Raw genomic sequence first — 24,997 nt, 5'->3', positions numbered from 1 at the left:
AAAAAAAAAAAATACAATGATGGTTTGTGGCTTAGCTACTATTTGTCAGAAGTCACTAAGATAGAGAAGTGGGACATCTAACTCCAGAATTACTTCATGTTTCATCTTGACATAAGCAGAACTGCCCAATTCTTGTCTTTGAACAGAAAAATACATGTTTCTGTTGAGTTAGTTGTAGAGCAGGATTTGGGTGGAGAAAGGCTCTGGAATAGGGTAACTGAGTGTGAGGAAGGAATCATTAGAGCAGTGATTTCTCCTCTTTCCGCTGCTCTGCTGAACTTATATTTTTTTCCTGAGATAAATTCTTTGGTATTCAGAGTGAGTGAATTCTGAATTCTGTACAAATGAGGTTCAAGACTGAGCTTCTTACTTCTTTGGACAGGGGAAAGATTCTATCCTTAACTAAGGCTTTTCCTACAGTGAAGCTACTTGAAAAAGCTGTGGTAGCTGTCATCAGGAAGAAACCAGGCAGGATTTTTTTTGACCATGGGGCCTTTTCACCTTTGCTTAGTGTTCTGGATTCATGCATATATAGCTAAAAAGCTGCTTTCCTTAGTAAGTTTGTACTAACGAGTTTCTGTAGTCCATCTTCTGAGTGACAGTGGTACTATTCCAGATACTTAATTCCTGAGTAAAATTGAAGCTTTTATTCTTCTGAATAAAAAATCATGGGTGTTAGTAAGGCTTCAGAATTCATCCATGAAATATATAGTAATTAATTACTAGTCTTAAAGACCATACTTAAAACCTCAATGACTGCTGCTTAAACTTGGGCTTCTGTAGCTGGCCTGAATGTCATCTTTCAGTTGTACTACTCTCAAGAAATGAACTCCAGTGTAAACACTAAAGGTAAGGCACACCATTCTCCCCCAGTGGCAATGGAGCTAAAAGTTCTGGCAACTTTTCTTTTAAGTAAAAAGTATTTATATTTCAAGGAACTTGAAGGAATTGCTTGAGGCAGGAATTTTTTTTAACACAGTATAACCACACTTTTTCCTCCACTGGTTCTTAGGGAGACAGCTGCCTTGGTTGCACCCTTTCAGATACAGTAGAAGAACACCTGACAGACAGTTGGCTTTTATTTTCCCCTTTACAGGGGAGCTGCATGTGGATCTTTCAAGAGGAAAAGGCGTATGTATAAATCATTAAGGACCAAAAGGAACACAAATCCAACATAACTGGATTAATACTGCTAATGAGCTGGGATGGTCTTTGCAGATGGTTTACAGCCAAATATCTTGCATTGATACGGTGGGGATGGAGGGGTACAAGCCATATGAAAGCACACTGAAATAAAATTCAGCCATGTATATGGGCAGCAGATTTTTTCAGCTCTGTTTTTGAAACAGGTATTTGGTGAACTGTTGTATTTAAAAAGGAGTAGTGTGATAATAAGATGATTCTAAGTAAATTCTCAGTTTGAGAAACTGGAGGAAGTTTCAAGAGAAATTTGCTGGTACTTCAAGTCGTCTGCCCTGTCTCACTGCAGACTCTTCATGTGACTGATAGAAAAGAAAAAACTCTTCCTCAAAATGCTTAATAGTGTGGGTAGTATGAGTATGCCTATGAGTAGGCAGAGAGGAAGAAATTGTATATAAAAGGTTGTCTTGATGTAGGATGCAGTTGTGTGGTTCAAAGACTGATTGCTGTGACCCCTCAAACTTCAGGATCTGCAGCAAATATTTGTCATCACGGGAGTCTGAGATATGTTTGGGAAGAAGGAAGTCTTTGAAGTAAGGCTGGAGAGAGGAGGTGGCAGTTTTTCATAGTCATAATGGCTATAGCTGCTGGGGAAGTCTTTATAGTACCTGAAAAAGTACGTGCTCTGTCAAAGATTGTGTTTAGGTTTGTGAGTTGGCATAGGCTTCAAAGTGCATCGGCAATATCTGGAAGATATTGGACTTCGATAAAGGGTAGGCTTGCTGGGGTTAAGGTGGGATGTAGTAACTTGCACAGACTTTTGGGAAGGAAAGAGCATGAATTGCTGTTTTGCTTGGACAGATTATGATGCACTTTTGTGGAGATGGGTGAAATGAGAGTGAAAAGAGTAAATGTTAATCCCACAGATAAATTCCTGACTCTTGTTTGTGAAATTGCTTGATAGTCAAACCCAACAACATCAAAATCATCTAATGTTCTTGTGAAGAATTATCGTAGGAGCAGAAACCAATAACTTCGTTCCGCTTTCCAGTAGCGTTTTGTGGCCAGTCTTCAGTAGACCTGGAAGTTCAGCTCTTATGTTGGTTAGCCCAAAGATACAATTCTGTGTCTTGCAAGGGAGGACTTGTGCTGTCACATGTGTTTCTTTCTATTCTTGACTAGCCTGGATTTGGAACAATCCTGCATGTCCTTTTCTATAGGTTCAAGACATTATTTAAGTACTTATAAGCAAGAATAAAAACATTGTGAAGACTGTTGTAGCATCCAGCTTAGTAGTGAGGAAGGTCTGTAAGGGAGTTACTGTCAGATTTGGCAAAGTTCAGGAGCTGAATGTGTGACACAGGTCACATGCTGAGGCTTGCATGTTAATTCAGCCTGAAATGACAACTGCTCTTAAGTTGACACCAATATCTCTCTGAACAGAGAGATTTTGTGCTGCAGCCTCTCTGCATACTGAAATGCAAATTGTGAATAATTAACTTTGAACTGGGGAATCCCAGGTCTGACTGTTAATGGATTGAGTAAAAAGAACCCAAATGAGAATAGGAAAAAACCCCGCCCAGACCCAGAATAGAACACAATCTGAAAAGGTAAAGGAGTAAGAAAAGTACTCAAAAGTCTTTTATAATCTCATTAAAAAAACAAACAAAAAAATTAATAAAAAATTAATAAATCTCTACCTCAGGAAGTTTTTAATGAGAGACTAGAGAACTCTGAAATTCTGAAGACTTTGAAACTTTCTTGCTGTTCTCTTTTTTGCCTTACGAGCTTAACAAATACCAAAACTAGTCACATGTTTTAGTGGTCTCTTTAAAAAGTCATAAAGAGCTAAGGTGTCTTAACTTACGTTAGTCTTCCTCACTGAACCCTCTACTGATCTTCCTCAATTTGGCGGGTTTGCCTTTTCTGTTAATGAATGTGTTAATCATACTCTAGCTTTGCTTCTCTTCCCTAATTAAGTTGCAGATGTCTTAAGCCTGGGTCAAAAAGTTGGCTAGTCATAGTTTAAAGGCTGGTGTCCAGATTTGAGTTATTGTGTCAAAGAATTGTCAGCCATTTATTTCTTCTGTGTACATTGGTTTTGTATCTCAAAACTTAACTAGAAAAATTATATTCAAGTCCAAATTACAATCTAAAGAAGGAACTCTAGACTGAACAAGTACTTGAAATAGCAGCTACCAAAATGCAAAGAGAGGAAATAGGAAAAGTCATGTACTCTGATTTGGTAAGTATGATTTAGTCTTACAGTAAACGAATGAATTCAAATTAAGGGTGTATAGGTCTTCATTCTCCAACTACTTCATTTCTGTGAAGGTTGCAATGAAGGTACTTGCCGCTACTCCTGTACAATTCTTCTTTCCTTACTCTGCTTGGAATTTGTATTTGAGCTCAGTTTCTGGGTTTGGGGATTAGCTGTCAGTGTACTTGACATGGATGACTGCAGTAGCAGAAAATTCCTCAGGAAGGTACCTTTAATCCTTGTCCTACTTGCGTGTACCTCAAATGGAATCAACTTTGTAAGATTGTTTCATATGGCTTCTGATGGGCTGTTCCTTATCTGTTACTATTTAATACTATCTATTTTGTATTAACAAGACCACCTGTGATTTGCTTGGAAGACTGAACTTCATTGTCTCTTGAAAACTATTTCTGTCCCATCAGTAGACATCTGAATTGATATCTTTTGAAAATGTAGTTTCTAGATTTTTTTTTTAACTTGTACCTATTCTTCCCTACAACACTGAGGTCAAATTAATTTTGCCAATGCTTATTTTAAAATCTAGCTTAGCCACCAAACTCTGCTGCACAGAGTTCATTAAAGTTAGCTGTGCTTGTGAGTTGTTCCAGATGCTGACAATTGCTGTTAAGCTGAGACTCTGTGGTATAGGGGGAAGAAGCACAGGGTGCTTGAATACCTTAACTTTGTGGTGTGACTTAATGGGAAACAGCTCTGCAAGAATTAAACCCCCACCTCTTCCCCCCTCCCCCCCCAATGATGAGTAAAATCTTCATGCATCATTTAATTCTTTTCTGTGCACTGAAAGTAGTAGGCTTAAATTTAATCATACCTCTCCTCTCAGCACACTGTAATTACTCTAAAGCATTCAGAGCTGCAGACTGAGATGCCATACCCTCCAGCAGTTTGGAGAGGAGGCAGAAATGGCTAAGTGATGTTAGAAGTAGTGCTGTGGTAGTGTATAAGTAGTGCATTGTAGACTCAGCCGCCAGCACTGCTGTGCGTGAACTCCTTTGAGGTTTCATTATCTAACTTTTAGTGATGGAATACACAATTTATAGCACCCCTTGTCCATAGTGAGGTACTTGCTGAAACTTACGACTGAAAGCTTGCAAATTTGATGTGTGTTTCCTTATACTAAGGACAAGTGCTGTCGTCTGCAGTAAAACCTCTGAACAGGGTAAACAGGGAGCAAGCCGCTTGTGAATTGCTTTTACAAACCACTGTTTTCTATAATGCATTAATCAGCAGTAGAGAATAAAAGAATATTGGCCTGTTTGTACAAAAAGATCAAAGAGAATAGTTGGAGCTCTGAGCTTGAGCTGCTGTCATTCAGTTGTCTGCAGAACTGCCTCCTTCGAGGGTAGTATTACTGAGGTTATAGAAGTTAACTGTACATTTCAGAAGGTGTTCTGGAAAAAAAACACAACCAAAACAAAACCCACCATGACAACAAACATTTTAAAATCAAACTTGGCTAACAGATCACATTTTTGTCTTCTGCCTCATTACAGTGAAATCTCATTTCACTAACCTGAAGCTGAAGACAACTTGCAGCTTTTATGCTCATACAAAAGACAGTTTTAAACACAAGCACAGCAGTTTTCAGCAGTTTCTAACTGAGCTATACATTTTTTGTATCTTAAATGAGTCTGTTTAATAGAAGTAAAAAACCCCATAAAAATCAATTGCCACAAATTAAAAATAAATTTGCTAAACTTCTGAATGCTTCTGGTACAGCAGTGTAGTTTTCTGAACACACCACGTGGTTCTCAATAGCTGATGCAACTCATTGGTCTGTTTAGACAGACTTGTCCTCTGGACTTTCCCTGCCCTGCAGAGGCAGAATTGATAGTTTAACAGCAGTCTGGACCTTAGCTTTCTGCTCTTAGAAGCATTACTGCCCTGGGAAAGCAAGTGACCCTGCTGCCCAGGTGAACTGAATTCCTGTGGAGTGTTTACAGCAGGCTCGCATAGTTTAGGTGTGTGAGGCTCAGTCACAGAATAGCCTGTCTGCTTCTAGGATAGTGACTTGAACAGTTGGATAAACATTTCTAGTCAGGGGAGGGGAGTGTGGGGGAATACGTGGAAAATAATTAACAATGGTTACTGTTCTCTGAGGGGAAAGTAGATCAGTATTTTCATTAGTAATATAGGTAATGCTTAGTCTAGTAAGTTAAAATTTTACACTATTTTTGCTTAGGTCTTCAAACTTTAAGCCTCAGCCCTACAATTAGGTCTGTATTTTTGCTCTTTGTGGTGCATGAAGTTGTCTCCTGAAATCTTGCTAAGGGCTTGTTTGGCATCACATGGGTTTTGGACATGCAGTTGCAGTATGGAATTTCCAACTGTGTCTCAAAAATAGGTAATAGCTTGTAGGTCATTGCTGGATGGTTAGCAAGAGCCTGTAAGCAATAGGTAATGTAGTAAATCAAAGATCCTGTCAGTAGTTATGAGATATAGATGCTAGTGGAAAGCTTGCTGCTCTGCTGTTTGATTTAAGTACTTACCTTAATTTCATGTACTCTTCTGTGCAAGTCTATGTCTTCCTAATGTACAGGAGAATCTAATGTCTTATTTTTTCTATGTAAGGTGCAGTTGCTTGCAGAAGACTTATTATTCCTCAGTATAAACTGATGTTTATCCTTGCCTTCTTTTCTACTGTTGAAGAGGTCTTGATGCATGCCTGAATGCACTCTTCTGCTGTCTAGATCTGTAAAGACTATAGGAGGTGTGCTGTAGCATGCCGATTAAATGCTAACCTCTGAGATGACTAGACCGTATTGTTTCTGGTGATACCCATTTTTGCTGATATGACTGGGTTCAGTGTGTTTTAACGCACTACCTGTAAGTGAAGTATTCAGTAATACTTACCCATCTAACCCGGAGGTAGTGAACTGCCGTGATTAACTTGAAAACCTGCAAGCAGTAAAGCCATGTGATGTTGTGCATCCTAACTTCATCTGGGATGAAGATAGAGAAAGGTTGGGGCATAGCTCAGGACAGAGCTGTTGGAAAACTAACACTGTTTTATGAAAGACACAGACCAGTGTTGCTGTCAGCATATACTAACAGGTTTTTTGGTTTTTTTTTTAATGTACAGAACTTGCTATTTGTTACAACCATGGCCTGCAGCCTGGTGGGCTGACAGCTTGGCCATGCTGCAGACTTTTTTGTCTTATTTGTTGCACTTAAGACTTTCTTTTTCTCTGTCTTACAGATTTGATCCAAGCAACTAATGAAACAAATGTGAATATTCCTCAGATGGCCGATACACTTTTTGAGAGAGCAACAAATAGTAGCTGGGTGGTTGTATTCAAAGCCTTAGTTACCACACATCATCTAATGGTTCATGGCAATGAGGTGAGTGTGATCGGTTTTCTCTTGAGACCACGTTGGCACTGAGTGGCCTCCAAGCCAAAAATGTCAGTAGTGCAAAGGCATTCCTTCTGAACTAGTAAGGGCCTGAGAACTAAGGGCAAGAATGAGTCTTAATGAGGAGCAAACTTAACTCTAACCACAGTTGGAGGCATGCCAGTAATTTGTCTCTTCATTTACAAACTTGTAGCATAAGAGCAAGCAGCAGCCTGTTCCTGGATGTTGACATTTATGCACTCTCTGAAAACAGAGCTATGCAGGATTGAAGACTACCTGAGACTTTCTGACTGAGTCAGAAGCTGATGTTCTGGCACATATGTACTGCCATCCAAATAGCTGACTTCTCTGCATGAGCGTTGAAATATTCCTAGACCTGTAAATTCAGCTTGATTGTCTTTTGGATTGTGTTTTCCTTGCCCTTGCTTTTTATTGACCTGTATAGACTGGTACATCTGCACAAAACCAAAAAAGCACACTTAAAGAGCTTTACTATGACTGTGAAGTAATTCCTTCCTGGCTGTACATAAAGCGTTTTCATGCAGTGAACTTCTCCAGTGTCACAGTGTAAATTTTTACTCCTGTTCTATTTTTCTGTTCCAAGTTTTGGCCAATAGCCTAATGTGTTTTCTGTAACTGTTTCAGTCTGTTAGTCCATGTAACTTGTTGTGGAGCCTGCTTGTTATTAAAACAGACCCTCATCTTGGCTGAAACCGAGAGCTGCTGGATTGAAAAGTCTGAGAGTAGCCTGGATATGCTGCTTTCTAAGCAGATAAATCTTGTGCTTCCTCAAATTTCTTTGAGAATTAACCTTTTTTATTGCTTTTTCCACAATCTGGTTTGTGTTTTGCCCAGAATACTTTTTTGTGTGTACAGTAGAAGATTTAGTAGAGATTCAAACTAAATGTATTTAATCTGAATGGATGAAAAAGGTTTTGAGGAAGGTATTGCAGGCTAAGACAAAAGTCTGGGTTTTCATGGGTATATGCTAGATCTAGACTGGTAATCTTCCTGCTAGTAGGTACAAGGCCTTCAGATACAGCCTGTGATAAGAAAATAACTTTGTGTTTCAGAGGTTTATTCAGTACCTGGCATCTAGAAACACATTGTTCAATCTCAGCAATTTTCTGGACAAAAGTGGATCTCATGGTAAGCCTACTCATGTCTACAATCTTAACAAGATTCTGAATGAGATACTATTATAAATTTGCTCCTTCATTCATAAGATGCAAATGATATAAAAATGTGCTACTGAAGCCTTTTTGTAAGTACCTAATGAATACAGGAGTTCAAGTAGACTGCTGGACAACTTCAGAACGGTGTTTCTCAATTCCTGCAAAATTTCTACTTGAAAGGTGAAACTGAACAACTCCTTTAGAACATACTGGTTGAAAATCTGGGCCGGGTCAGTCATGTCCTTAACTGTTATGGGAATTAGGGATGAAATGGATAACTTTCCGTTTAGTTTTTTTTTGTTTTTTCTCAGTCTTAAATGGTAACATGGTTGCTTGGGAACCCTGCACCTTTTAGGAGTTGTCAATAAGTGTTTAATGTGGGAAGGGAATGGTACCAAAAGAACTAGCTGGTTTTGATTTGAGTGGTGAATTTGGAAAGGTCTAGGCAGAAATTAAGGAGTTATTCCCTTTAAAGATTACAGTCTGCTTTTCTACTTTGGACTCTGGAATTAGCGAATTTTCCTGTTTCATCACTTAACAGAGGAAAAGGTTTTTTGATGGTAGTTCTGCTAGAGAAGAGAGAAAACTTCTATTTCTGCAGCTGTCAGAGAATATTTGTAGACTATATGCTCAGGAATGCTACAATAATCAGCAAAATCAAAGCAATAGCACGTTACTCTGTCTCTCAATGGAGAAATGTGGCACCAGAAAGACTCGAGCATCTTTTAGAAGTGTTAACACAGGGCAGGAACAAAGCCAAACAAATATTAAAACTATGTTTTTCTTAGCAAAACATGCTATGCATATTCAAAGATACTGGTATTTGGCAACAGTTAATTCTGTTAAATGCATGGGTTTGTGTTGCCACTTGCTTTAAACTTGAATTGCCATTTCGTAGGTAATACAACATTACAACAGTGGGTCATAGGTAAGGAGGTGTCAGAGTTGGTTGTGTTAAGCCTGAGTTGGCAGAGATACTTAATGTTGAGACATATTAAAGAAAAATAGTCAATGACTAAGTTGAGGGGTATAGCTTTTAACAAAAGTAGCAAAAAGGGAGTTGTACTGAAGAGGAGGATGAGTTGCTCTCTGCACACATTTCTGTAGCTTAGAGAAAGGAGCTTTGAAAGAAATATCTGAAGGATAAACTGTAATACTGACTGTTCAAAAGTCTTACAGGCTTGAAGGTCACTGAAGTTTGAGGCTGTTTGTACAGTATCATGTGCCTGGAAGACCTCTGGTGTACAGTTCAAAGGAGGCATTCATCTCTATGAATGCCATCATAATTTCTTTGTTCTGGTAAACCTAGTCAGGGGAAGTTTGACGATGTAAGAGTTGGAGAGACTGACATAAATGAAATAGTGGGAGTGGTTAAGTTCAAATCAATCTCTATCCTAGAAGTTATGTACCACTTAAGTAAAAACATTTTGTTAAACTTACATTTTTCCCTGTTAATAGAGGAGTAACTAATTTTGCCATCAAGTAATGTTACCATGTAACTGTGTAGGATCCACTAGCAGGTTTCGCCAGGAACCGTGCAGTGGTACATTGGATGACTGAATGAATTGAATGGGATGAATTGATTGAATGACAGTGGTAGGTTGTTTTGGCACAGCATTTCTGCATTTCCTTCAGAAGCAGGTAGATGTCTTGCTATGCCTGTTCTGTATGTGGAGTTGTATAGTGCAACAGAAATCACGTAACCTTAAGGTTTCCTGAATGTATATTATTGTTTACTGAAGATCCTCCAAGCAAGTGTGAAAAATTAAATGTAAAATGTGCAACTGTTTTTTTGCAGGTTATGACATGTCCACCTTTATAAGACGTTATAGTAGATACTTGAATGAAAAAGCATTTTCCTACAGACAGATGGCATTTGACTTTGCAAGAGTGAAGAAAGGGTAAGCGAAGTTTAGATATGTAAACTGGTAGTGTTGCCTAGCCCATGAAAAGTCTAGTTTGTGGCATTACACTTATCTTTAGTGTTTCAGTGATGTTCTTACGTTCTTTGTTTAGCTACAGTGAAACACCAAAATGGCCAGGTTTCTTAAGTATTTGTAATTGGTTAAAAATTGCAGAAGGAGGAGAGAAAAGAATGTGGGTAAGGCGAATACTGAAGACTAAGGTGCCTTGTAGAACTGGGAGCTTTTAGTGCTAGGTGTTAAATCTGGCTTTATTAAATTGTGCTGCAGCAAGACTGTGTTTAGGATTTGGAGAAGGAAAAGTTCTGAAACTATGTTTAGGGATGTTTCATTACTCTCCAGACAATTCCCATAAGAAAGGTGACTGATTACAATGGAAAACTGAAGTGTACACATGAAGTTCTTACCAGGCAACACAGCAAATGGTTATAAACTGAACAGAATAAGGTGGTAAATTACTGGTTTTATTTCCCACAAGAACTGTGTGTTCTATAGCTTGGGATTCTGAGCTGTTAATGCAGGCATCACTGCCAGGCTTTCCTCTTCTGCTTCTCAAACTGCCAGAAGGTGTAGGGCCTACTGTGACAGCTTTGCTGTGTACCTGGATGCCATTCCCATACTGGAGACCAGCGTAGTTACTCTTGAAGCTATCTGGAATATGAATCACTAAGAAGCTTGTGGTATGAAGGCTAGTAGCTAGTTGGATTGATATTTTGATCAGGCTTTGATCCAGAAGTCCACTGAAGTGCTAACGTCTTAATTTCCCTTTGTCACCTAGTGCATTTGAATGCTTCATGTTAAATAAACGTAAGTTTGGGTTGCTAGGAATTCTGTTCCTGTCTTGCTGTATGTTTCTGGAAAGGCTTTCTATGCTTGGTATGTTTCTGGAAAGGCTTTCTATGCTTGTTATTTCTGGTGCTCAAAACAAGGTGCTGCCTCAGAGTACAGCAGAAAATAAGTAAGAATAGTGGTGTGCATTTCCAGAGGGGAGATGCTATACCTGTCAGTGGCCAGAATGGGGCAATACATAATGGTGATTGTGCAGGTTTGTGGTATTCAGAGATAAAAATGGGCATGTTTGAAGACTGCTACAAGACTATGGGTGGCAATTAAGGAATGCTACACATCCATGACTCCTGTGTGGTCCCGTTGGAGTGATGGTTCAGGATTAATAAGGCAGGTCAAAATCAGTGGAAGTGCTGTGAAGGAGTAATGGAATTAATTACTACACATGAATACAGAGGAAATAAGCTCTAAGCAAAGATTGCCCTGATTTAAATTGTCACTGAATCAGCATGCATATATAGTGGCATATATCGTATTAGTTGTTCATAACAAACTTGATGCACAAAGACTATCAGTTCTCTAAGTACTTCTGCGACAGTATTTCTTGCAAGTTATTTAATCTCTCAGTGTCCTCTTTCCATAAAGAGATCAATCTCTTGCATTTATCACTCTAACACAAAACCTTTCCTCACCTGCTGTCAGGGAGAGTGGCTGGATTCCTGCCAGCTCTCAGATGATGTGAGAAGCAGGAGAATCAGACAGTGCCAGAAATGGCATTCTGATTAGAATCAGAAATGGATTATAGTTGCTTTAAGCTTAAATTTAAACAAATCAGTCTGGGGGAAGGGAGAGGGGAAACACCATGTCTTCTCATCTGTATTCCCTCTTGCAGAGCTGATGGTGTAATGAGAACAATGGCTCCTGAAAAGCTGCTGAAGAGTATGCCAATATTACAGGAACAAATTGATGCACTACTTGAATTTGATGTATGTATTGAAGCTGACCCAGCATTAACACTGGACAGTGACTTAAAAATGCTGTGTTGCAATGAACATGTTTCACCTTTTAGGTAATGCTTTATTGATCATCCCATCATTTGGGCTAAAAAATCCCCCTTTCACCTTTTTCAGTGTCCTTCTGAGGTAGTGAGTGAAGGATAACCCTTCCCTGTATATATGAAATGTGCAGATTACAGGGTAGAGGAACAGCATGAGAAATGAGGGGCATTGAGGAATGCTGACTCAGAGCTTGAAGTTTTATTTTCTACATCAGTGAGGGGTAAAAATGGACAAAACATGGAGACTCAAGAATCTTTTTTTCTGTCTCGCAGCAACCAACTTCTTTTTTGGGGGAGAGAAACAGCCATTAAAATACCACATGTACATTGTTTGGCATCCTCAAAATTTTCATCTGGTTTTCAGCTGTAAACTAAATTGGCTAAACTTTAATCTGGACTGTTCATAGAAATAAATGTCTACAACATATTTATAAAGTTATGAATGTTGGTGGGATTGTTTATCTGCCTTAAGGATAAAACCAGGAGTAAGTTGTTGTAGGAGGTATAGTGTAATACTGCTAAGAAGTCTTTGAAGGAATCAGTCATGAAGTTCTCCTCTTGGTGGGCAGAAGGACACGCTCCCAGGCAGAAGGCAGAGCCCATTAAAGCTTTCAGAAAAAGTCTTAGAAGTACATGTCTCACTAATGTCTCTTTTGTTCCTTAAGAGGCATAGGAATTGTGATAGTTGTCTCAGAAGAGAAGGTATTTTTAATGAAATAAAGATCTTTTAATAAATGAAAACTTATTTTCTGCCCAAGTTAACACGAGAACTGGAAGAGTCTTGATGTTGTTAACCCAACTGTATTATGTCATAGACCTCTCAGGTTTTGTTAAGCTCTGCCTGGAACTGATATCTTTTGTCCAGTTTCATTAAAACTTAGTTAACAGCATCTCCGCCTTCCTCCTCTTTGTGATAGGTGAAGGAGTCAGGACTAAGATGCTTACTGTTGATGGGAATGCTCCTCTGCTGTAGCGGATTGTTTTGGAGTGGTGAAGAAAGCAATCCTTGATCTATCTGCTAATCGAAATCTTTCTTTGGTTTCTTCGTTGGAAAGCTTGTATTCAGTGCTTGTTTCTATCTATAGTAGCATCAGATACCTGGTGCAAGCTAAACCTTCTGATTGCATTCAGTACATCTCTTGTAAATAACTGGTATTTTATTTGTAGGTTCATCCAAATGAACTGACAAATGGTGTCATAAATGCTGCATTCATGCTTCTATTTAAAGATCTTATCAAACTTTTTGCTTGCTACAATGACGGGGTTATTAACTTACTAGGTAAGTAGCCTGGCTGGTGTCTGTATCTCACATACCATGAGTGAGTAAAAAACGAGTTTCAGATCTATTAGCTTTTTTTTATTTAAATTTCATGAAAATGACATTTTTCTTGACTGTTCTATTCTGAAGCAAGAGAAAGCTTTAAGCCATAACCTTGTATGTTAGTGTTCATCTGAGGCTAGATTGTTATATGCCCTTAAAATTGTATGAATATCTACATGTTGTAGTATGTCCTACAAGGTTAGCAAAGCAGATTTTGCTCATTAATTTCACTTTTAAGATGCTTATTTTTTTCTGGTTTATATGCTATGTGGTGGTAGTCTGTCTGAACGCATGACTGCCAAAGCTGGATCCCGTCCAGAATTCCACCTACTGTCAGCCTACAAAGTCTGCGAGGCTGTGAGCGTGTTCTGAAGCTCAGGTAGCTTGGTGTGATCACTAGCATAACACACCTTAAGCTGCTCCTGCAAAAGGCTTTGTTATGAAGTGTAAAACCAGAAGTTGTGTAAACTGCAGGAAACATAAACGACCCTATAGAAAATGAGCTTCAGCTATTAAAATTTGTGAGCAATTCAGCTGGTCTATAAAGACAGCTAAAAACTGAGATTGCTTAGCAACATGACTGACCTAAACTCTTGCTGCAACTAGAACAGGAAGAAACAGAGAGGTTACAGAAACTGAACTGTCAAAAAGATATTCCTGAGCTGTAGAGTTCAGACAATTTGTTTGTGTCCATGTTGCAGTGCTTTCCGGTGGTTTCATAAATGTAACTCCCAGGTGCTTTGACTGATGCTATAGGCATGGGAAGCTTATGGAGCAGATATAAGTTGGGCATAACAATCAGACTGAGATATTGCTGTCTACTGCTAATTAAAGAATAAGTGCAGGTTGAAATGTGTGGCAGTTGTTCATGATAATGGACATGGACCAACTTTAGACAGCTACTCCAGTGAAAAAAGTACTGTTCTTTGGAGTGGAGACAACTTGGGAGAGGATATATTAATATATGTTTAAGTATCCTTCATTTCTTTAAATTTTAAGGTTTTTAGCTACTTCTCTTGCTTACTTTTTAAAAACCTGGTTTACATCACACAGAATGCTACGGATAGTTGGGGTGCAATTTTCCAGTCTACATAGTTTTCAGCAGCTCAGCAAGCCCAACTTCTTAATTCTGCTAGGGACTAGGAGCACTGCTAGGTCAGTGTCCAAGTAAAATAAATATGAATGGAGTGCAATATTCTTGAGACGTGACTTTCCTGAAAACTAGCATTACTAATGAATGCTGACCTAATGTAAGATACCTTAACTGAAATTTGCCAAATTATTTCTCTAGAGAAATTTTTTGAAATGAAAAAGGGACAATGTAAAGATGCTCTTGAAATCTACAAACGATTTCTTACTCGAATGACCAGAGTATCAGAGTTTCTTAAAGTTGCAGAGGTAAGTGACTTCCAGTCTTCTGGAGTCTGGCACTTAAGTATTTTTTAGCACTGAAACAATATATTAATTGCACTTGTTAAGCATCTGACTCACTGTGTGTAAATGCGAGGCAGTATAGAAGTTCCTGGATCTGCTTGGTCAGCTCTTCTTGAAGTAGTTAAGCTCTGCTTAGGATTTCTGCATGTCAGTAGAGTGCAGCCAGCCTTAACTTTCCTAGTAACATAACAGATGACAGGACTTCAACGATATCAGCGTTTCTTGGAAATGCTATATAAAGTGCATGCTTCTAGAACAGGGTGGAACTTCAGAGGAAGATATAGCAATTAGGAATAAAAGCAAAATGATTTTATAAGTCTTCTTTTTAAGCCTTTCCAGCCAACTAGAAATTAAGTGGAATGTGAAATTTTCCTGGGTTTGATCCTTGTTATTGTCCTCTTATGTGGATAATACAAATATTACATGGTTAATTAATTCTTTTGCTGGGCTCTCATTTATGGTAGTTGGCTCATTGGCACAAGATGCACATATTCCATGTTTCATGCTTCATTATAATGGACAGCAGTAATGAGCCGAATAAAAAGTTTGTTTCTTTGCTAATTGCTAATGTACTTAACTATTTAGGAAGGAGCCTGCTAGACTCCTGAATGTCATGTAATGTCACATATGAATATTAAACTTGAGGGAGTGAAGTACTTCAGATACCTGCAGGTCAGCTTTGCAGGGCAGCGGCTATAGTGGCTATACTTCAGGATTACTAGGTGCAGTGCAGCTTGCTTTTTGATGAAAGCTAAATAAGCAGGCACTTCTAGGAGCCATAGTGAAGAAATTAATAGAAGATTACAGACTTGGACCTCATCTTGCTGTATTTGAAATGCTGGGACAGAAGGGCAGAACCACAAAGTGACTTGAGCTTTGGCATATTTTTAAGTGATGTCTTCCTGGATTTGCTTGCTGGCTGAATTTCAGCAAACTTCATTAGGTATCTGGTTAGTAGTGTTTGGCAGTTCACTAGTGCTGTCGTCTGAGACAACAGTGTATGACCAGAAAGCACTGCCTCACTTGCAGTATGGAGTATGAACTTTACCTGAGTAGAATTGAACTTCCTCCCTCACCCCCCCCCCCCACCCCTTTCCTTTTTTTTTTTTTTTTTTTTTTTATGTATTTGTATGTTTTACCATATAAATGCAACAACCGCAACAACTGCAGAAAACGCAACAACCCTCACTCTTCTGCCCCCCCCCCCCCCCCCCTTTTTTTTTTCTTTTTAATGGGTATTTTATGCACTTGCTAACTTTGTAGCCTTTTTATAAAGATAAAGTGCATTATAGGTTGAAAAGCGTACTACAATTCTAGTTTTAGTCAAAATTAGAGCCTGCTGCAGTGGAATAATGCACTTAGATTTTTTTCTCTTTTATGTCCCCAGCAAGTTGGAATTGACAAGGGTGATATCCCTGATCTTACACAGGTAAGCTTCTTTTGTAGTCTTTTTGTATCTGTGAAATAACTAGAAGTTCTGTAGTTAGGAAGCACAACAGGAATGTAAATGTTGGTAGGAAGTTACACCATCTAACATTTTTAAAGCCGTCCCAAAATAGAAGGAAGAACTGCCCAAAGCTATTTTTGAAGACCCATATAACTAGAATAATGTCTTTCATGATGGCTCTTGACTTACAGTTGAAAGGTAGACTGTTTTGCTTTTTTCTCTCTAAAAGATTTATTTTCAGCTTTTGGCTCAAGAGCTCAAATTCATTTTTGATGACAAACCGTGTAGAGATTGTGGTGTGACTTGCTTCATAATCATTCCCTGACTCAGTCTTGGTCCAGAGATGAAATTCAGGCCAGCAACAGCACTACTGTCTTGTTGTAGGTACAGTTAACTTGAATTTAAATGCGGAAGTTGTGGTTTGATTGCTGAACATCTCTGTCGGTATGCATCAAAACTTTTAACATCAAAATTCACTTATGCTGTAGCTGCTTAAATTCTATTGTGCTGGTCCATTGTCAGTATCACTTTCAAATTGGCCTGGGTGCTTGTCTTTGCATTTAATGTGAAAAGGATATTTACTTGGAGGAAGAGATCCATGCTGAAGAGTTCACTCATGGCAGTTTTTACACCAGAAGAGCAGCCTTTTGGGCATTTTAATGCTTAACAGTTATATATCCCAAGTGTTCATAACCTAAAATGTGTGGGTTTTGAAAGCCACTTGAAAGCCTGTTTTAAATTGGCATCACAATAGCCTCTTGGATAAAAAGCCAGTTAGAAATTCTGAAAGTGAGACATGATGTGAAGAAGGGTTTTAATCTTTATGGGTTTCAGATGCTATGGGGCTATGAAATCTGTCCACTCTTTTAGCAGTGGAAAGCTTAGACTTCTAGCAGTGTGTGGCATACCCAACCCAATTCTGTAGTAGCTGAACTAGTACGTTCACCTAACTGTACCTCAGCAGCACTTTTTTTTTTTAAGAAGGTCCAGACAGTCATGAACTAAGTCCTTGAACCAGAAGAACTCACCTTAGGCTCAGTTAACGAAAAAAGCTTTAGGGGGGTTTGGAAAAATGACCTTTGAAGGTCCCTTCCAACCCAAACTATTATATGATTCTATGCCTTATAAAGTGCTGTAGCACTTTCATCTGTTGCTGCTAGTGTTGAGTCAGCCTGCTGGAAAGGCTGCCTGCTGGGACTGCGCAAGTGCTGTTCTGCATTGTTAGTCACTGCTGCACTTGCTTAGTGACACCTTACTTACTGCTGCCTTAGGGTTCCTTTCACCTCATGAACTATGCTTTAAAATACAATAAAATAGTTTCTTTGGAAGAAAAGTATCTACAATGATCATCTAGTCCAACTTCTCAAGAAGTCTCTCGTAGCTGTATTCTCCCAAAGGCTGCTTGAGACTCGCTTCCTAAGGCTAATCTGCAACACGCTGTAGATTGTGTGTAAGACCAAGGCAGTGTATTTTAGTGAGAAAGAAATAGCGGTGAATAATAAAACTGAATTTCAGCTCTTAAGGAGTATAAAATTGTGTTTAATATCAATGGTATTCTTAAATTCCTAAAGCAAGCCACGGCAGCAATAGTCAGTAGTATTCCACAAGAAGCTGGTTGTGTTGACACTTGGTGTGTGTGTACTCTGTAAATCCAAACAAGTAGTCACAGTACTGAAATACAAGTTGATAGCTGTCATCTTTGGACTTGCTAGTTTGGTTGCAAGGTTTTGGAGACTGAGGAGGCATTTTGGCATCTTAGGAGCTTGGCTTATTTTTATTTATTAGCAATTCTTAAAGTATGTCAGTTTTGCCCCACATAGCTAGTGGGGAACATGTCTAAAGTTCGACCACAATGCTGACTATTAGATTAGTCTAATGTCGAAGCACCATCAAGAAGAAATTAAATGATGCTCAGTGTTGCAAATTGAGTACCAGACAATATTTAATTTCCAGATTTTTGCATCTGGGTAGAAATTTTCTGATGCTTCCTCTCTAAATTCTGTTTGATACACGAGTTTCATATTATCTTGTTGACATTTAAGAAGTAATACATTGGAAAACTATTTGAAGTGTGTAGAGGTAATTGGTAACAGAAAGTAATGGATTTCTTTTTTTAACATAGGTTTCTGCTTACATGGTTAAGTAGACGAAACTTGTAACTTATGCTATAGCCTTTTTGAGTATGTAGCAGTCTGAATTTTATTTTTTTTTATTTTTTTTTAACAAATGAGAGCCTTTGCTCATCTTTTTATTTCTGCTGGAGAATGAGAATTCTTGTAACTGTCACTTGTGTTTAATCAAATTCTTGTGCTCAAATTAGTTGAAAATGAATAGATATGCCTATAAAAGCAGCAATGGTTAAGAAGTTTCTCCATCGTGTGTGTGTGTATATGAGGCATACTTAAATTCAAGCCATCAGTTAAGGATTTTTTTAACATTTTAAATTTCTCCATGTGTTAAGTTACCTTACTGCTCAGTCTTAATGTCGAAATTAATACACAGACACTTAAAGTACACTTAGTTCTGCATTGGTGTTAGTGGGTACCAAGTATCCTAAAACATCCAATTTAGCCAGCCAGCTGGTTTTCAGCATACTGTACATAGGAGCAGTGGATAGTCTGCTTTCAAACATTACAAAATGACTTTTTTGATGCATATGTGTACCCTGAAATTAAAGACATGATTTATGAAAGACACTGTAGCTAAGACTGTCAGGAACTGGGGTTGTTTTGAAAGAGAGAGAATTCCCCGTTTAAAGATTGTACCATTGATGAAATGGTAACCTTGATGAAAAAATAATTGACTACTATATGCTACTGTATCTCTCAAATGTTTCCTCCTTGCTCGTTGACCTTGTACGAGTCTGCTTATCTAGACTCTATCTTTATACTAAAGTAGCTAAGCATGCTGTCATTCACATTTATTACTACTTGTCTTACCTACCATTGTAACAGCAAGTGTATGCCTGGAGGTCTTGCTTGACCACAGAAAGGTTACTTAAAATAAAAACTAAAATTAGGTAGGTTTGAAAAAGCTTAGTTTCTATAGATGTCTAAAACTGAAATATTTCTGAATTTTGAATTAGCTGGTGAGCTCAGTGCCCTCTCTCTGGCTACCATTTTGAGAAGAAACAGCTATAAGGGTTTATGATGTTGGGAGTCTTGAACCAAAGGTAGCTGCTTTTGGAGCAATTGGAGAGGAGCTTTAGTTTGTTTTGTTTAGACTGCAAATATTATCTAACCCTATGGTCATGAAAGAGGTGTCAGAGGTCTGACTAAAAGCAAAACTGAAAGGATGACCTTGAACCTATTACTCTTAAAATAATCCGTGTGGATGACTGTGCTGTTGTCAATGTTTAACACTGACTCAAAGCATGATGAGCAGCACATCCTGGATTTAGTCTTCAGGTGCTGTTTAGTAGAGCTAAATGTTTTCTTTCTGAAAATTTGGACATGGTAATATCTTTCAAAAGCTGTCTTTGCCTAATACTTCTAGCATGGAAATCCACTGTTTTCCCAGTGGTGTAAATAAAGTAACAGCATGAGCATGCACACGGTGGAATTCAGGGAAGTTGGTGCTGGATTTCGTAGTGTTATTAGGTCAATGCAATGTGTTTAGAAGTGTGTCTTTTCTCTTTGCTTTCAAGGCTCCGAGCAGTCTCATGGAGACCCTTGAGCAACATCTAAACTCGCTGGAAGGAAAGAAGCCTGGCAACAAGTAGGTGTATATGTTGTACTTCTTATCAAGGCCTAATAGTAACATTAGGAGACTAGCTGACGATGTTTAGGTTTGCCTCCCCTAACCTACTTTTTTAACTTAGCTGGAAAACAGGCTGTGGTAAGACTAGGCTTTTTCTTTCCCTTATAAAATCATCTCAATAGCAACCTTTTGTGTTGGGTGGGTTTTCTTGTTGTTTGTTTGGGTTTTGTTTGTTAATTTTGTGTTTTGTTTTGGTTTGGTTTTTCGTTTGGGGCTTTTTTTGTTTGTTTTGTTTTTTTCCTTGCTGGGGCAGTGGGGTGAAGCAACACACTGAACAACTAGATGCTTTCTAAAATGAAGTAAAATTAACTATAGAAAACACCTAGAAGGAACTACTTTTCACTGCTGCTAAGGCTTTTATCATTAAAATTTACTTGTTTTCTAGTGGCTCTTTTTACTAGTACTTGTCATGGCTAAGTTTAGGAAGGATTAAGCTAAACCTGTGTTTTCTCTTTTACTGTTGCTTTCCTTGCAATTTAGTGAAGGGTAAGTACATACATACATTTATGTATCACTTGCATGCGGACATGGTTGTGGTTTGTTTTGTTTTGTTGCGTTGTTTGGTTTTTTGTTTGTTTTTTTGTTGTTTGTTTTTTTGTTAAGATGACTTCAACACTTAGATATAGATTTTTTTTTTTTTTTTTTTTACATTGTACTTAAATTGGTGCTTGCTTTTGTATATAGTCGTTAACTTATCTTTGATTGTTTCTGTTGTAGTTGCAGATCTTCTAAACAGTTCTACAGCTTCTAGGACTTAACTAATTAAAGTAACCTATAGGATGGATGCTAGTTTAGTACTGGTGCAATTTTAACTTCAACTCCTCCTTTCATCTCTTAGATGAAAGCAGCTCTAAAAATGTGTAGCAGTATTTTCATACCTCATAATAAAGAAAGTGAATAAACGTGGTGTTGTGCATTTTAAGTGAAGATTAAGGCTTTGTCAGTTAGTGTGTTGGTTTTTTTTTTTTGCTTAAGGACTTTCAGTTTGGCCTTTCCAACTAACTGTTCCCATACTTTTAAATAGGATTATTTTAAAGTAACTCTGAGTTTACTTAAAAGAACAGCAGACTTTGAAAATTTGCTGACACATCCTCAGAAGACTTATGCTTCACAACCGCTTCCATATTAGTATTATTCTGCTGCTGTTGTGTGATTTTATAGTATGGTGGCATCTTGCCCCATTAACTCTTTCCTGTTGGCTCCTGTAGGCCCAAAACCAAGACACTTGCATGCATCTCTGCCTGTCTTCCATTGAGTAGTTTATTTAAAAGGTAGAATAATCTGTGATACCAGTTAGCTTAAAAGATTCATTTAAGATTTGAGATAAAAATTTGTATTCCTTGTCTAAAGTGGTACATGGAAGTTTGAGAAATGGGGAGGGCATGCAACTGTAGAGATCTTCAGAAAGCTTTCATGCTTAGTTTTCGGTCTTTTTGCAGGAGTTTTGATGACCAGAAACATAGTTTCCAAAAGTGTACTTATCTGAAAACCCCCTTTTTTTTCCTAGATCTGGGGCTCCTTCTCCTCTGAGCAAGGTAAATGCTGCCAATTGCTGTACTAGTTAATTATTGTTCAGATATGCTTTAGACTGTTGTAAGGGCATAGAGTTAAGTATCCATCTTCTAATCTGCTTTTTAGACTTTGCCACCTAGGTACCTAAATGACAAAACCACATCTTTTAATGGCCTTGTAAATAATGGCCCCATGGAAGTGCTTCAGTGATTGGAAGGGCTATAGTGCTTATACCAGTGCAGGATGCTAAGCAACTTCAGCAGGATTTGATGGTCACAATTTGTGAAAACATAAAAGATATGCATTTCTTTATCTCAACTTCTTCACCATACCCCGCCCCTTATTAATCCTTATGTCGGTGAGAAACTTACTCTGTAGTGTTTCTCTTCCAAATTTATCAGTTTGCAGCTTTTTATGAGGAACTTCTGACTCTTTTAAAACCACATTCATGTGAAAAGCCAGGAAAAAACTTTCATCTGATAGACCTAGTTTCAGAATTGACTTTTATTAGCAAGACTGTTCACCTTAATTTAAAGCAAGAGTTGCTAGTGAAACAGTTTTGGTTTGAGTGTCAGATAAACTAATGAGCTTTATGGTGTAGCAATAGCTGTTCCTGGTATCCCTGGAGCATTGCCATGTGCCATAGTTCTGTGTCTAGTAACAGGTGTTGTGCAGGAAAAACTCAATGAAAACTTCTGAATCTGAGAGATGCACTTCTGTGATTCTAGTGAAAGCTGTTGAATTGCTTTGCAAAAAGCCATTTAAAAAAAACCCAAACAAAACCCTCTCTTATTCAGTACTGTAGCAGTTGGTGAGAATTATATGATGTAAGAAAGTGTTCTTACAACTTTAATCCTCTCTTTGCTGATTTACATGAAGAATTTGGACCACTTTAGTCTCAAACCTTAGTAAAGCTTTGATGACAGTCTAGGAAGCTTATATCCATCTCCTGCTAGAGTTGTGATGATGGGATGGCACTAGCAGATCTCAGAAGAAAATCACTTCAAATTTTCCATTCTTTTTCTTTCTTGGAAGTAGTCAGAATGGCAAAAAATACTAAACATAGGACTTGTTTTCATTTTTTAGGAAAAGAGTGAGATGCTGTAAATAAGCTTGTAGTATCTTTTAGAATTAAATTGATACTTGAAGGTGACTTGCGTCTTCAAGTGCACAAAGGGTTGCAATATACTCTCCTGAGTGTCTGTCCTTCCTATACTTAAGGTATCTTTATCCATAATTGGAAGAGCTAATGAAGCAAAATGGCAGGTCGAGCTGTCTTTTTTTATCTTCCCAAGGATTTAACTGTTAGTACTGTTGATGGCTCTTGAAACTTTCTTTAGCCTGAAGGTTTACATACACACTTTTAACTCAGTTTCTAACCATTTCTCTTCTCCTGCCATTTCTATGGAAGGAGTACTAAGCTGCTGTTGTGGATGAACAGATTTTTCATTCTGTGGACAAAATGAAGGGGCTGACTTTATTCCATCTTGAGGATGGTATTAAAACTGACATGAGGGAGTTTGGGAGAGCAAACCATTTTCTTGGAACTTGCTAAGAATCCTTTGACACATAGGAACTGCTAGTTACCCTTGTTGGGGTTTTAAAAAGCAGCTAAGTCAACTCCAGATCACAAGTCTGCATTAGTTGCCTAGGTGTTGAGTGAGCTTGAACCCAAGGGACTCAAACTCATATGAGACTGGCTGCTGGTGTCTGCAGGCACTCTGAATGCATGCTGTAGGCTTTTCCTCTTGAGCCAGGCATTGCTAGGTGGAGTCATCTTGGAGTTTCTCGACTTCTCTACCCTTTGAAAACTTAGCTCATTCTTCCTTAAATTCTTTTGAAGGGGGGACTACTCACAATAAGAAGACCTGATGTCAAAATTGTTTTGTTTTTTTTTATTTTCATACTTTCAGAATTCATACTTTCATACATATTTAACTTTCAGAAGTATGTGAATCTGCATGAGTTGTTTGTGGAGAAATGCTAGCATATTGAATGTATATTTAAAAATATTTCTCCAGTCTTCTCCAGCCACAACTGTTACATCTCCTAGTTCTACTCCAGCAAAAACTATTGATACATCTCCTCCAGTTGATCTTTTTGCAACTTCATCTACAGCTGCTCCAGTCAGGTAAGTTAAAAAACCTGTCTGAGTTAAAAAGTCAAAACCAGAACAAAATGCTGTTGCTCATTGTAATGAGAAGAAAAGAAAGAACTCTAGAGATGTAAAAGCTCTCTGCTTGAACCAAAAGTCTGAAGACATGACATTTAACTTCAGTTAAATGTCAGGTGAAGTACTTCACTGAAGAAAGAGCTTCTATTGTTTATTATTTGAATGTTCTAAATGAACAAGACCTTGTTTCCTAAGCAAATATCTGGCTGGCTTAAGTCATAGAAGTCTTACCAACTCATTCTACCTAATGCCTATTTATTGCCTGGAAATGCAGGTTTCTTGCTTTCTGACATGGCACGATGAAGTATGGAAGTAGAATTGAACTGTTTTCAGCTGCAGCAGTTATTTGCTCTGTTCTTAGAGATCAGCTGGGATTTTGGTTTGGGTGTTTGGGATTTGTTTTGTTTGTTTGTATTTTTACGATTGTAAAAGTCTCATAGATCTGTTACAATGTCATCAAGTAATGGAAGTAAGTTAAGGTCCCATCCTGGGGTGTAGTGTATTCTTGGCGCTTACTGCAGTAGAGGTGTTTATGGCCACTTCTCTAATCATCAGTCCTGAAAAAAAATGTGTCTCAATGGTTTCATCCAAATTAAGGGTAATTCCTACAATCCAGTCATGATTTTTTTATAAAAGCTTTAGTAAAATCAACAAATTCCTCCAATATTTAATCTCTCTTCCTTTCCTTGGCAGCTCTTCCAAACCATCTAGTGACCTTCTGGATCTTCAGCCAGATTTTGCCGCTACTGGGCAGGCGGCTCCCGCAGCCCCCGCTGCGCCCCCCCCCCCCCTGTTGGGAGCCACTTCATGGGGAGGTAGAGAAACCTCACTGTCAGCATCTCTTCTTGCAGTCTCCATCTCCTTGGCTGGCTGAATTGAAACCTGGCTCTTTCGCTGCTAGCACAGGATGTTCCCAGCTCTGCCCCAGGCTTCCGCTGACCTGACAGTCAGGCATCCCTTTGCAGCACAAGGCTACTCCTTTTTCCAAGGATATGCATAATAGTATAAGCTGCTTACAAGGGCCTGACTGCAAAGCTGGGGGTAGCCAGGATTATGTGACTAAAAGTGAGCAGGAAGGGGGGGATGGCTGAAGGTGAACAGGTAGGGTAGGCACTTTAAAAGAGAAGAGCTAGAACTGCTCATGTTCTTATTGGCAAGATGAGTGCAGAAATCAACACTTCTGTTCATAAAGTAAAACCCACAGATCAGTAGGGGAGGACCAAAATATCTTTTAAAACAAAAATTCATGTAAAGCCAATGGTGGTAAATTAGTTCTGCTGCAAGTGTCATGACCTCTGACAACCCTTAACATATTTTATTAAAACCTTCCTTCTCTGCTTAGAATAATAATATGAAACTAGAAGTAGAGGGCTAACTGCTTTAACATAGGAATACGTAACCAGCTGTCTGAAATATGTGCTCTGTGGTGAACTGAGCCTGTTGTTGCAAGCAGCACTAGCAGCTGGTGATGTGCAGAGGACTGCAATAAATGTAGACAGTGTTCATTCTTGCCCTCTGAAGACAAGTAATTAGGTCAGTAAAGGTGATTTAACTTACACAGTTGTAACCCTACTATGGTGTAATCTTAATAGATCCTGTGTGGCAGCTTAAGGAACTCATCAGACCTCTCACAGCAGGA

General features: G+C 38.4%; 1 protein-coding gene across 1 annotated transcript in view; it reads left to right on the top strand.

Moving 5' to 3' along the window:
• SNAP91 (synaptosomal-associated protein, 91kDa) overlaps positions 1-24,997 on the top strand; it is a 70,206-nt gene that overhangs the window by 13,924 nt on the left and 31,285 nt on the right. Inside the window, exons 2-13 of the mRNA XM_010014288.1 lie at positions 6,618-6,760; positions 7,846-7,921; positions 9,746-9,848; positions 11,548-11,641; positions 12,880-12,991; positions 14,325-14,431; positions 15,855-15,896; positions 19,561-19,631; positions 20,154-20,159; positions 21,181-21,208; positions 23,207-23,316; positions 24,052-24,173. Coding sequence (XP_010012590.1) covers positions 6,618-6,760; positions 7,846-7,921; positions 9,746-9,848; positions 11,548-11,641; positions 12,880-12,991; positions 14,325-14,431; positions 15,855-15,896; positions 19,561-19,631; positions 20,154-20,159; positions 21,181-21,208; positions 23,207-23,316; positions 24,052-24,173 — 1,014 coding nt within the window. The remainder of the gene's footprint in view (positions 1-6,617; positions 6,761-7,845; positions 7,922-9,745; positions 9,849-11,547; positions 11,642-12,879; positions 12,992-14,324; positions 14,432-15,854; positions 15,897-19,560; positions 19,632-20,153; positions 20,160-21,180; positions 21,209-23,206; positions 23,317-24,051; positions 24,174-24,997) is intronic.

Source organism: Nestor notabilis, unplaced genomic scaffold (genome assembly GCF_000696875.1).
Source record: "Nestor notabilis isolate BGI_N333 unplaced genomic scaffold, ASM69687v1 scaffold2010, whole genome shotgun sequence".
In the NCBI taxonomy this organism is placed as follows: domain Eukaryota; kingdom Metazoa; phylum Chordata; class Aves; order Psittaciformes; family Psittacidae; genus Nestor; species Nestor notabilis.
The sequence above is the reverse complement of the archived record's forward strand: the minus strand, read 5'-3'. Positions and strand labels throughout refer to the sequence as shown.